Source organism: Melanerpes formicivorus, unplaced genomic scaffold, assembly GCF_026170545.1.
Source record: "Melanerpes formicivorus ecotype bairdi unplaced genomic scaffold, bMelFor1.0.p_v2 SCAF_5, whole genome shotgun sequence".
Taxonomy (NCBI): domain Eukaryota; kingdom Metazoa; phylum Chordata; class Aves; order Piciformes; family Picidae; genus Melanerpes; species Melanerpes formicivorus.
In genome coordinates, this window is record NW_027142357.1 from 19,817,685 (window position 1) to 19,831,860 (window position 14,176).

The 14,176-nt window shown below is 42.2% G+C and overlaps 1 protein-coding gene and 1 long non-coding RNA gene across 6 annotated transcripts in view; one reads left to right on the forward strand and one right to left on the reverse strand.

The window, feature by feature from the left end:
- RAPGEF4 (Rap guanine nucleotide exchange factor 4) overlaps positions 1-4,521 on the reverse strand; it is a 146,508-nt gene extending 141,987 nt beyond the window's left edge. For all 4 annotated transcript variants that reach the window (XM_068138574.1, XM_068138573.1, XM_068138571.1 and 1 more), the window contains exon 1: positions 4,388-4,521. In XM_068138574.1, the coding sequence (XP_067994675.1) occupies positions 4,388-4,452 (65 nt within the window). In that variant the 5' untranslated portion in view covers positions 4,453-4,521. The remainder of the gene's footprint in view (positions 1-4,387) is intronic.
- A 103-nt stretch (positions 4,522-4,624) lies between these two features.
- LOC137441294 (uncharacterized) overlaps positions 4,625-14,176 on the forward strand; it is a 74,616-nt gene continuing 65,064 nt past the window's right edge. For both annotated transcript variants that reach the window (XR_010987373.1, XR_010987372.1), the window contains exon 1: positions 4,625-4,723. This is a non-coding gene — a long non-coding RNA (uncharacterized lncRNA). The remainder of the gene's footprint in view (positions 4,724-14,176) is intronic.

Consider the following 14,176-nt stretch of genomic DNA (forward strand, 5'->3'; position numbering starts at 1 on the left):
GTTGTCTTCTCTGGAGATACTCAAAACCCACCTGGATGTGATCCTGTGCAATCTGTTGTAAGTATACTAACTTTAGCCATGTGGGGCAGACTAGATGATCACTATAGGTCCCTTTCAACTCTTATGATTCTGTGATTCCTTATGACATAAATGATTAAGCCTATTAATTAGAAAAATACTACTGATGGCAGATAGTTATTCAAGCTTTAATGTCACTGTAGCCACACTGATGGAAGGCATTAAGCCAGAAAAGGAATCATTCTGCAGATCAGGGAGATGGGCTGCAAACACCAACCCCAAGAAAGTTAATCTCCCCTCCCCTCCTACATGGGTCCAAAAACCTCTGGAAAGGTTTTTCCAGAGACCATACCAGAGCACTTAAGCCACTCTTCTGTGATCACCACTGTTCACTAGACAGCAATCTCACTCAGCTTAGCCCCTCTCTGCTAAGACAGTGCTGGTGAGGCTGTCCTGTTCTGCTAAATTGAAAAAATGACTGGGGGGTCACAGAATCACTGAATCAACCAGGTTGGAAGAGACCTCCAAGATCATGAAGCCCAACCGATAAGACAGAGCAATCAAGTGCACTTTATTTCTTTACATACCCTGCTCTACAAGCTATGCATCCTTCCAACCAGTTTTCAAATCTGTTTTATCAGTGGAATGGCAAATTATGTATTTATTAAGTAATGATATCCATAGTGTAATTTTTAACTTGAGATAAATATCTATCTGTACAATACAGCTATACTATCATCTTCATATGCCTTTTACAAAGACAAAATACTTAAGAAGCAGAATGGCATGGAAAATTTCCCCTTTCATTGATAAAAGTTTTTATGTATCGTGCTTGCTTTGCAACCAAGGTGTGACTAACCCTTATCCAATAAACATTCCACCTGTCACAAACATGAACTGGAGCTCAGGACAGCTAAAATTTCATTTGACAGAAGTACAGACATACTTCTGGATGAAATTACATTAATCAGCACTGCAACTTCATAATAGGCATTAAAAGCACTTTAATATGAAGACAGACTATGAGATACATTGCAAATGAAATTTAAAATTGAACAATACAGACAAATTATGTTATCCCTTGACTCAAACTCTGGCCACTGCCATCTACCAATACACCATGCTAAATGCACCTTTACCATTTACTACCTGCATGGCTGCTGCTAATGAAAATTTTAAGCTTACAGTAACTATGAAATAACTTCTACAGATTTATCTTAACATACATACATTTTGATAACTGCTGAATTCAAAGATAAAAGTGTAAAGTCAGTTCAGGAAACACTGACTGAGGATACTGATAAAGCAGCAGAAGTGATCATACCAAATACAGTACAGAAAATACTAACAGAAAAAAGTTAACTATCACAAGAATGATGACCTTGTTAAGTGAAGCAAATTATAAGAAGCTGATGAAAACTGATGTCACACTAAATAAGAAAAACACTTGTATTTTAAAAATATCTGGCAGCCACCTGGGTTTGAGGGAATGCTTTCAATTTATAGAAGGGCTTAGGTTGGAAGTGACCTCAGAAATCATCTACTCCAATGCCCCTGCAACAGGCAGGGATGCCCCTCAACTAGACTTGGTTACCCAAGGCCTCATCTAACCTGGCCTTGAACACCTCCAGGAAGGTAACATCCACAACTTCCCTAGGCAACCTGTTCCAGTGTTTCACCATTGCTAGACACCCTTGCAAAAAGTCCCTCTCCAGCCTTCCTGTAGGTTCCCTTCAGGTATTGGAAGGCAGCTCTAAGGTCCCTGCCAGATTCTTTTCTCCAGGCTGAACAACCCCAACTCCCTCAGCCTGTCCTCACAGCAGAGGTGCTCCAGCACTTGGATCATCTTTGTGGCCCTAAATAAAGGCATGGCAAAAGGTGTCAGCAAGGAACTTAGTTCAACAACTCATCTACCTGATTTTACTTTGTTTTGCCTTTCTGATACATTTAAAAGCTACATATGAGATTTTTCACTGCTGGTATAAAAAGCTGGTTAATATGAGGAAGAAAAAGTGTTCAAATCCCACAAACACAACTAGCTGGTTTAATGAGGTTTTATTCCTTTGCTGAAATATAATTTTTCATTATAAAAAAAAAAATAGTCTTCTCAGAATACAGGATTTCAGAGATCAAGTATTAACATGCCAGAAATAAGTCAGGCAATGACAGTTTAGACATGTTTCCAATATGGTCTGGTGAAAGAGAAAACCTTATAGTTCCACAAGCACCACCACCCCAATCATGTGCCACTTCTGAAAACTACCAAGTAAATTTGACGATACCATGTCCCAATAGATGTACACATGTACTAGTTTGCTCTGGTGGGCAACGACAATGTTTATTCCGATGAATGCTAGGGTAATTGCTATTTCTTCCTCTTAATACCCATCCACAGAACAAGTGTGTAACTTACTACCACCATATGTAAAAATGGAAGCTGATACTGGACATGCCCAGCCCCTGAGGAGGGAATAACAACAGATTTTATCCATTTCAAAAAGGACTCCTGCTCTCACTATGACTTACCTTGAGTTCATATAGGCAACAAAATGCACAGACCTACAAGATTATAGCAAGCTATAATAAAAAGTATTTTGGCCTGAGAAAATATGGAAAGGGCTTTTTTATTATTTGTCAAAGAATACACCATTGCACAGGATGAGAAAATAAGCTGCATGATGCGGAAAGATAAACTTGTTATCTAACTCTCACAAGACTGCATCTTTGCATGAGTGCTGGAAAGTACTTAGGCTATGTCTATAATGCTCTGAGTTTCCACATCCACTGCACTGCCTGCTGCACATGTAACCCCACAGACTTGCTCCAAGAATACACCAGCTTAGCTACATACAAAGAAAACTTCAAGCATGCAGGATGTTCATGATTTTGCTCAGATCCAAATTATGTGAAAAATGGGTTATTTCTATGGATTTGTCACAATTAAACAAGGGTAGATATTTAAAACACACAGAAGTCAGTGTGTGTTTTACCAATCACATAAAAATGTAAATCAAGTAAATAAAATACCAAATCATAGTAAATAAACCAGTAAATTATATTAAATAAAATAGACGGCCAGACCAAAAGTTGCATTAACTTCTTACAGTTGGCTGCCTGGACTGTTAAAGAAAACCGTATTAGACATGCAGTCCTACAACAGTAAGAGATTACCTGGAAATGGTAAAAACTGGGAGAAAAGGAAGGATTCCCTTCTCCACGCAAAGGCCTCTCTCTCCACAATGTAGTCCAAATGGCATCAACTGTCAAACGCTGACTAATGATGCTCAGTAAATTGCTATATACCATGTAAGTGAGTTCTGACAGCTTCATTTGAAACACATAGAACAATTATGGTCTAAATTTTTGTTAATGATTTTCCTAGACTACAGGAGATACAGTGAGGGTTCAGAAATCAAACGACCTTGCTTCTGAGGGAGTCCAGAGTTGAAGGTAGGCATATAGCAAAGGATGTTCAAACCACCCACCACACAAATCAGCCCTGAGAGACTTTCTGCTGCAACACGCAGAGAAAGCACTCCAAGGCATTTATTTTCAAAAGTAAAGAAATAATCTGACTGTATTTTCAGAAGGTAGCACACCACCTCTGCTCACAGGTTAGGCAGCCAGAACTCCCACCCACACAGCCGGCTCTAGAAGAGGCTTGTCGCCAATGAAGGAATCCTCCTTCGGAGCGGACGGGCTTTTTTTGTTTGGGTTTTGGGATTTTTTTTAGTCTCCAGCCAACGGTCCTGCCCCTGCTTGAGCCACTGAGCGGTGTGAGTTGAGGGTCAGTGCTTTCCCGCCCGGTCTGTGAGGCGGCTGGGCCAGAGGCTGTGAAGTGGAGCGGGGCGGGGTGCTGAGGTGATACGAGGCCGCGGCCGGTGCGCTGACAAGTGCGGCGAGGCCGGTGTGCAGACGCGAGGTCGGGGCTGGTGAGCTGACGGGCTATGACGCAAGTCAGAGGGCGGACTTGGGCCAAAACGCGGCGGACAGCGGGTCCAGCGTGGTCAGCATGGCGAGTGTCCAACCGCAGCCCCAGACCCCGGGCCGCGGCGCCTTCATCCTGCCCTGGAGCTCCCCCTCCTCCACCACGTGCAGCATTTTCCGGGCAGCGGATCCAGGCGGTGTGCAGTTACCCCAGTGGGGATTGCCCGCTCCTGCTGCCCGGAGCATTTCGAGCCCTCGTCCTGCTCCGGCTGCCCCGGCGCAGAGCCTTTCAGGCATTTGACTTCCCACCTGCACGCTCCTTATGTAAGGCGGGATCTGATGGGGAGCAGGGTGCCAGCACATACATAGACATGCATACAGGGGTGCAGGTTACAGGCACACAGCATTCCCTCCGCAGACGCTCCTGTGAAGATACCGGTACCTTTTATCCAGGCAAGCGATCCACTCGCTGGAGGATGAGGAATGGGAGGTGTGAGCGGCGACCATGTTGGACAAGGATCAGGTCGCAGCGTACCCGATTGGCGGCGGCTCCCCCCGCTCGCCCGCCGGTCGGTTGGCCCGTCCTCCCTCGCTCCCTCCCTCCGCGCACGGCGCGATGGGCTCGCCCAGGCCCCCGCAGCAGCCCGCCCTGCCCGCAGCGGGGCGGGGGAATGTAGATGTGCTGGGCTCCTGTTTGCCTCGGACCGCGGCTCAGCTGTGTCCTAGCACCGCCTCGGCCGCCTGAGGCGGCCTGGCCCTGCCGCCCCGCCGCCGACAGGTAAGGGCCCGGAGAGGGGGAGAAAAGGAGTTGCTCCCCTCCTGTAAGGTGTTGTCGCTCCCCCCGGCTTTCATGAGCTTTTCAGTATGCACACTTGAGCCCGGTTTACTAATCCCTGCCCTTGCTTCACCACAGATATCTGCGTTGGGGTGGGGAGAATACAAGCTTTTTAATAATAAGCAGTTCAGGAGTATTTTAACAGCTTTCCCGATCCCCGTGTGTCTGCGCCCCCAGTAGTAAACCCACAGGAGTTGAGCAAAGGAGGGTGCAGCCTACGTTTCAGGATTTTTTCTGAAATTCGGGGTCCTGCCTATGTTCCTTGGCTGATTCATGTCCCTTAGTACTGAAAATTCCACCAGTGCGTGATCGCTGCAGCCCAGGCTGCCTCCAATCTTGGCATCCCTGGTGAGCTCACCTCCAGTGGTGATCCAGGATTGCATCTCCTCAGGTAGGGGTCTCAAGAAGTTATCATCAAGGAACTCCAGGAACCTCGTGGTTTGCCTACAGCTCACTGTGTTACTTTTCCAGCGAATGTTGGGGTAGTTGAAGTCCTTCAGCAGAACAAGAGCCTGTGAATGCAATGCTTCCTGTAGCTGAAGTAGGAACGCTTCATCAATAGGCTCCTCTTGATTGGGAGGCCTGTAGTAGACTCCAACCACAAGGTTCCACTTGTTGCCTTTATCTCTAATTCCTATGCATAAGCTTTCCAGTTGCTCATGACTATTCTTTAGGGACATCTCTTTGCATTCAATTAATTTCTTACTATTAAGGGCAATACCTCCACCCCTCCTGTCCCTTCTGAACAGCTTGCATCCATCGATACAAGCCACGCTTCAGTCACAGCATTCAACCCACTAGGTTTCAGTAATGGCCACTACGTTGTAGCCTTCCAGCAGCAAGGTAGCTGCGTGCGTTTTTGTAGAGGCACTTCATTGGGCTGTTGGGTATGTCCCCTTTTGAGAAAAATAGCCCTTAATTCTGTTAAGGTATTTCCCTGATGTTTTCCTGTTGACTGCTACTACCTCGGGAGCCCCTGGCTCATCTCCGTAGTGTGCTGCTGCATCCCCAGCATGGTTCAGGCCCTTACTGTCCCCCCATCCCACCAACCCTGGTGTGTCATCCCACACCTTGTCACTTAGAAGGCTGATGATAGTATCCCACACCCCCTTCACACTTAGTTTAAAGCCCTGTCAATGAGCCCTGCAATTCCCTGCATGAAGACCTTCTTCCCCCTTTGAGAAAGGTGTCTCCTGTTTGATGTCAACAACCTTGATGCCATGTAGGCCATACCATAATCAACCCAAATGTGTGGCAGTGACACCATGGAGCCATATATTAATTGACTGGATTCAATTGTTTGTTCCATTGTCACTGCCTGTGACTGGAAGAACAGAAGAAAAGATGATCCATGCCCCGGAATCTTCCACCACTCGTCCCATCTCTTTTAATTGCTCTTGGACTAAACAGTCATTACTTCTTCTCCACCTACATGGAATACCAGTAATGGGTAATAGTCAGAGGACCAAGTTTCCTAGTGACATCTCTAACCCAGACTCCAGGGAGACAGCATACTTCCCTATGAGAAAAATCTCCCAGACATATTGGAGTTTCTGTTCCTCTCAGAAGAGAGTCACCTATGCCTATAACCTTTCTAGAGTGGTGTAGTCTAGCCTACAACAAAGATCACCCAACCTGGTTTGGTTTATTCTTAATTCACCCTTTTGTTGTGATAGGGTGGCTTGCAAGATGCAAGGGTTTTAAGGATGTTAATGCATACATGGTTTAAAAAATGATGAGCAGAAGAAGGAATGCAGAGCAGCAGGTTTTGTGAATTTCTATGTGAAATATTTTCTGCAAAATATTTTCAGATATTCCCAAATAATCTGTGATAACCATAAGATTCAGCTCGCAGTCAACACAAACTGCCTTTAGCAGCATGGGAAAATGGTAAGAAGCTACACAAATCTCAGCAAGACATTTGGGGCTACAGGATTGCAAAGTAAAACTCAAACTATGCTTTCCTTCAGGCTTGTAACTCCTCTCTGCTTTACAGTGTGGACACAAATTATTAATTCAGATGCTGATAATCTCCTGGTGCCTTTTACAGTTCTCCATGGGCTCTGCCCTCTGCTCTCTTTCCCTGTACCAAGAGTAATTTTCTTACATGCACTACACATTTCACATCATACCTTTCAAGAGCTTTGTTGCTGCCACACTTTCTTCAGTAGTTTAACAGAAATACCTGTTAGCATCAGGATATTGAATAGTATGATGAAAAGTCTAAGGAAATATGTGCCAAAATCCCTTTTGCTAAAAGGATACAGCTAGGAAATCGACATAGCAGAAGAGAATGCCACAAAAGCCAATGCTTTCATTTGCCTTAAAAGAAGTAAAATGCATGCTAGAGGAATAGGGAGGCTGCCAGTCAGTGAGATCAAAGCTGCAGCCCTTCCTTTATAGTCCATGGGGGAAAAATGAGTAATTCTTGCATCTAAGCAATCAGTCTACTTGAGTAAAATCAATGCTATTCATTGTTCAATATGTCAGTGTTTGAGAACCAACAGTGAGGAGCTTCAAATATAAGAAACTCTACATTCTCAGATTAATGATTTATAACATAGTATGTACATCACACTAATTTTGTACTTCCATTATAAAACATTAATCACATTATTCCACATACTGCAGTATTTCCTTCCAGAGTAGTCACACGACAGCCTTTACTGCCCTTTCTCCCCTCAACCCAGTTTAAGTTGCAGGTGCACTTCCCTTTTAACTGGCTTCAGGCCGGAGAAGAAGCCCAGAAACGACTCCTAGCTGAACGCCTTTATCTTTTGTCACAGGCTGTTTCACTGACGCTAACAGCATTACACATACCAGTAGCAGTTCTGTACATAGCAACAGTGTAGCTCGGTGCAAAACCACCCCCTCTGCAACCGTTCAGTGTTCCCTCAAGCCACCTGTCAAGTCCTCTCCCATGTAATGTTTAATGACCCAACCGCTAGAGGACAGGCTAGGCCACCATAAAAGGTAGCAAGCGGGGATATTCCCTTGATAAACAAAATTCTGTCCTGAAATTCAACTTGTGAAAACCTTGAGCAAGCAACCTACCAGCCCTGTGACAGCCCTTTGCAGTCACCAATGCTTTTGATTCCAAGGAATGCAGAGCCTGCAGCATGAAGGGGATGTTGTTCGAGTGTCTGACTGTCGGCAGAAGTCAGACACCACTCAGAGATGAGTGTTTAACACTTTGTAAATGTACAATTTAGACAGGCCCAGAGTGGGGTAGGAATCCTGTATATATTCATACTTCATTCAGAAGTGTCTGAGTTAGAGAGCAGTTAGAGCAAAAGAGATGAAATATACTTCTGGCAGTTGGATTATGAGTAATCACATATCTTTCTAATTAAGACATGAGTGAAACATATGTTACAAAAGAGATACATTATATTTTTCCTTTATTATAAACTATATGGATATATTAAAATATTAATAACCTTTATTAATATGAGAATTGCCAAATGTACCGTTAGATATCTTTACAATGGGAATGTACAGTATTTGGGCAACGACAACAATGTAAACAATTTTATGTAAACTGGAAGGAACTAACAGAGAATATCCTGGGAGCAAAATGGCACTCGGCCACAGTGGGGGGAGACTCAACAAGAAGAGTTTTGCCAAAGAGGCAGTTAGTTAATGACTCACAGCTGGTTGTACCCAGGTAGGGAGGTGCTGCTGCTGCTGTGTATTAGAGGCTTTGGGGCACTCATGTGCCAAGCATGGCAGGTTGGCAGCAGGAATGCCACACAGTCTTTGATGGCTGGTCTTGCTTCAGCAGACGGCAGGCTGTTAACAATGCTATCACTATGGGCACTTGTTTTGTCCTGGGTGAATTGAGGCACAGCAAAATCATGGTTGCATGGGGAGGCAGGCTTGGCTCCTCTCATAGCTTGCGGTGTGTATGCTCATGGCTATATCCCAGGCACTAGACCAGGCAACTCGAGGCTCTGCAACTCGAGGCAGTTTTAAGCCAGACAAGGTCCAAGCAGGTTCAAGCATGCAAGGCTTGAGCAAGACAAAGGCAAAGCAAAAGCAAGGCTAAGCAAGGCACAGGCAACTAGAAATCAGTCTGTATATAAATCTTGCCTGAGACTGATTGTACCAATAGGGCATGAAATCAGCACATAGTTACCCAATAGGAAGGCTACATGGTTGTTTACCAGACACACATGGTCCTGTACCCTTTGTTCCTCTTCCCAAGTTACCCTGGCTTTCTGCAGGAAGAAGCAGAGAGAGAGGGACCATGTCTAGACAACTTAGTGTCTGTCTGGGTTTGTGCTGGGGCCATTTGGCCCTACCATGACAACATCTCAGAGAAACTTAGGCATCAGGGAATAAGTATTTGATTGATTTAGATACCATCCTGTCCACCAAAGGGTGTCCAAACTGCACAAAGATGTCAGAAGATGCTGAAATCAGAAATCCCAGATCCCAGCTCAGTGCACATTCTCCTGAAATAAAAGGTATCAAATAAGCAGTACATATCTCATATGATAAATCAAATAGAATTAAGATTATCCAATGACTCTTAAGAATTCAGACCATAACAAGCCCAGGGAACTGGCCTTATGTTAATAGGGTCAAGTACCCATTCACCTGTGAATAAGATTATACACTAACAGAAATTGCTGAAGCATACTTCATTAACATAGGGACCATACTTCCTCTTGGTGCCTCATAGTGCCCATTTTTCATTACTTTTCTAAGCTACTCATGTGACAAAGATGACCCAAAAGATATTTGAGATGCAGGCCAAAAATGCACTTGTGCTCGGTTTCACCTATGTCTACACAGGCCTTCTGTTACACCTTTGTGAAGTTTCACCTGGGAAAACATAAAGGATTATGCATCATTAAAATGACTGGTGGTGTGAAAATCTTAGAAACAGATCCTTCTCTTTCAGCATTTATGAAACTCCACAATAATGTTAATTTCTCCCTCTCGAACACAAGACTTTTTAGAATTTGACTTGTGAGACATTATGCAGCCAAAAATTTGGAATAGCAGCTGCTTTCAAAGGAGATTGCTGCTGGGAAATGGAGATTTGCCAGCTGAGGTATGCGAAAGATCAACTGGCCTTTTAAGTTTCCACAGTTTACAAAGGAGTGACAGGGCGATGCAGAAGCCTTTAAGCCACAGAAAACCAGAAATCAATCAGCCTTCCAGTTTCTTGTGCCTGTAAGACTGAGTCAGAAAGCACAGGGTCCAAACTTCTGTTTGCACTGTGGGACATAAAGCAGATCATGTTGAATTTCATACCTTGACTATTTAATTGCTTTTTTCTTGCCAATACAAATACTCATTCCTTCAGCAGTTGTATTTGAATACAGTCAAAGAGCCCTTGCTAATATTTTCCACAAAAAAATCAAATTTCCCTTAAGCAGGAATGTGCTATGAAAACCTTGACTCAAAAGAGTAAATTATAGTTGTTAGAGCTTAAAACAATACTGAATATACAATACCGAATATACAATAATAAGGTACAAAAGAGGGCTACTGTGGAAACTACTAATTATATCAAGAACTTTAAGCAGATTCAAACAATTCAAATAAAACTGTTAAAACAAAGAACAGGAGGGGGTTTACCTATTTTGTACGGCAGTTTGGGGTGCTATATATAATACTTCATACTAATGAAATTATATTTATGATGTAGTGAGGAATTAGTGGACAGAGAGTATACAACCTGCCCATTGGCATCATAAAGCTGTTTAATTTCAAAGGAAACTCACAGAAAACCCTGGAAGCTCAGTCCTCAGTTCTGGCCATCTGTTCAAGAGAATACCTGGGGGGAGCAGCTGGCTTCCAGCCACCAATGTACTCCCTTGATTCCTATGTCTGTTGAAGTATTGCTCAACATCAGGACGCTTCTAATTTAGACTGGCTGTACTGAATCTAATTGTTAGCACAAGGCATCGACTTACAATCCTTTGTCCCTAAAACACAACTGGGAGACAAGGTAAGATAAGATTGACTCAAGCAGCTTTAAAACCTTTAAGATTTCACTTCTCTCGAGGAATCTCAAGTTTTTCACTTCAGCTGATTTTAAGTACGTTTTGTGCTTCTATATGGAAGCTATGTTAATTAGCATAAGTCCAGAATGAGCGCATAAATTCTGCCTCAAACAATAGTCTAAACTAATGTATCACTCTAGAGTCCTGGAATAAAATCAAGACTGACAGAACTATCCTGCATGTTTGGAATCCAGTAGGGCCACATTCAGCATGGTATAGGTTGCAGGAACCAAAATGTATTATCTGTTGTAGATACACAGCACCTACTGACTTCAAAGGAAAAATCAGGATATAATAGAATAAAGAGAAAACCCTGCATATGAGTTCTTCTGAGATTTGTATGCTGTAAAGGCTGTGAAACGTGATGGTATACAAACTTAAAAGCATGTAGTAATATAACTGTTCTGTAAAGCCTACAAACAATATACTGATTCTCCTCTCTGATGCTAATCTTTAAACCTATTTATAATGACATAGCAAAGGGGGTTTTAGAACTTTAGAAGGAGTTCCTCTCCAAACTACCTGCACCATCCTTTGATCTATTTCTTCCTTGTTCCTGTCCTGCTCACTGATTCAGGACAACTCCCCACTTCTCTTCAAAGCACCTTCATACCACAAGCCTTTCACCCCATCATTCAGGAAACCTTTGCATCACAATTCTCATGAGCTTTACCATGATGTTCTGGAAAAGGTCTGTGTTGCCAACAAGAAAACAGATACAAGTGAGATGCAGTTAGATTGGTAAGAAACAGAGGTACTGGAAAGAAAACAGTGTCCTATGTAGAAGACAAAGCATGAAGACAGGTGCAAGGTGGAGAAAACTCAGTTGGGATCATGTTTGTGTGTATCAATAACTTTTGGTGACTGGGCTCTTTAAAATCATTTGGTAATTCGCTGTTTTGTTCAGCAGGACCAGAATTGTTTCCTAAATCCCTGAAAGCAAAAGAGGTAATGAGACTTGCAGCATATGTCTGATTTTATATATGCCTTATCAGTTACACAGATTTACTGGACAGTAAAGGATTGCTTATTCTCTACATCAGTGCCGCAATCTGTATCATTTTACCTATCCTTATTTGACATAGTCCTTCCTGGTGAGTGTAAAATAAAAGCATTTTACATATCATATAGTAAGGGTCAACACAAGGAGAATTGTATTGGTCTATAGTCCTTGGAATAAAAGACTCTAAAATTCATGGCATGAATGACAATGAGCCTATGATACTATTTCTCATTAAGAAAACCGATGCAGCAATCACCTTTTGTATTTTTGTCACAGACTTAGAAACATGTTGCAGTGAAGTACTATAAACATTTTTCTGTTTAATGACTAATATGAAAGCCTTTCTTGTAGACTTTCATTTTGAACACATGGTCTTTTGATTTCCACACCTGCAATCTCCTAATACTAATTCCAAAATGACTCAGAGAAACCACACAGTAAGAAATACATTTGGAATTATTAATGTTGGCAACATTATTATGGGTATGTGGGGGTTTAATATTTTTACTTTACTTTCTTTGGATTAGGGATTTTCTCTGTAGGTTTTGTCAATTTTTTTCCAATTTTAGCAAGATAGATGAGTAGAGGAATGTTTAATCTACTTCCCCAGTATAGCAAGACTTAGATATGTGGGCTGGGAACAGAAAGCAGAATCTCAGAATCTTATTTCACAGGAACAAGTATAATTATCAAGTTCTAACTTAGTCACAAGCATATTGTAAAACTCAATTAGATGATGAAGTATAGTTCTTTGAAGTTACAGTGTTTTACCTAAGTATTCTTTTTTTTATTAGTGTTTAAATCTACAGGTGCATGAACATGCTGTGTTTAAAAGAAACTTTGTATACACATCTTAGGGCACCATAAGGAATTTCAGGATTATAAATATCAAGAAAACACTTCGTAGTTGCTAATGTTGCAGGCTGGGTCTCTGACCTTGTTTGTATCTCTTTGCAGTACAGCACTCAGGAGGTAATAAAACTTAATGCCATGCTAGATCCACACAGCTTCCTATCATGCTCATTATGCTGTGGGTACAGGGCAAACACATCAGTGCTTCTTAATAGACCTAAATCAACCTGATCAGCTGGGACTCAATTGTGTATGTGGTCAAGAGGGCCTGGCCTTATGTCCAGTCGTAGGAATAGGGTTCACAGAGTGCTAGGCTGGCTCTCCACATACCCACAAGAGCTAGACAGGTACTTCATTTCAGCTCCCCACTGCCTGAAGACAGCCATGCTGCCTCTGAGCCTGACCTGACCCTACAAATGATCATTTATAACACAACAGAATACACTTAGAAACTCCACTGTACCTTATCTATGCTGCACTGTTAGCTCAAGCATCTTAACTTCTCTGGAGCATACTGAATTTATGGCTGATGGAATTAATTATTGGACTGCAATTATTCACTCAGTCATTCACCTAAGGTACAAAATCAAATGAAGTTCTTATTGTCTATATGTATAATTCCTTATTCTTATATCCTTCCTTGCCAGCTTTGCTGTATTTCAACAGCCATGAATTTCCATCAAAGACACAAATGGAAGGTGTTTTTTCTTAGTTGCAGAGCCACATGATCATGTTTAACTGTTTTCAGTTTTAACTTCACAGTTTAGGGTCAGCTCTCTCTGCTAGATACAGATGGACTGGGCAGGAAGAGCACTAATTCATGGCTTGCCCCTAAATTTGCTGCATCTTCCATTGAACCATTAGGCTATCATAATTTGTTATCACAAAATAACTAGTTAGCATCAGTTTACTGGGTGGAGTGAAAGCCTGGGAATACCTAGGAGCAAGGTACCCTGTTAAACATCTTTGTTGTTGTGTCATCATAGATGATAGCTCAGCAAGATCCATAGATCCCTTATTTTCATAATGCTGATCTTTCAACATTACTTGATCACTATAGGAAATTCTATTTTTCCTAAAGTCTGTTCTCCATTACTCATAGAAATTAGTTCCAGAAATCAAATGTGTATTTGTAATTCTTTTGACAATCGTGAGTTTGTGTTGATAGATAGGTTTTAAAAAGCAAAGCTCTGATGCAATGTCAAGATTCTTCTATTTGCCTTTGGTTTTGTCTCGTGCACAAGATGTGTGTCATAAAATCAGCTGACTGCAGTCCTCTTGAGCTCCTGCATGATAGGTCTTGTAAAAAACTCTGAGTAGCAGGGACTTGTCTTTATGTGAGTAACACACTGATCCTTAGAATTAACAGGTTTTTCGAGGGAAAAAAAGGACATGGTATTTAGATTCCTGTCAAATAAAATTGCTATCCTATGGTTCACATGTGGTTTCAGTAGCCTTCTCTCTCTCTCTCTCTCAGTGCCTTTTGTTGTTAAATAGTAGGCAACCTTAGCTGTTCCCACT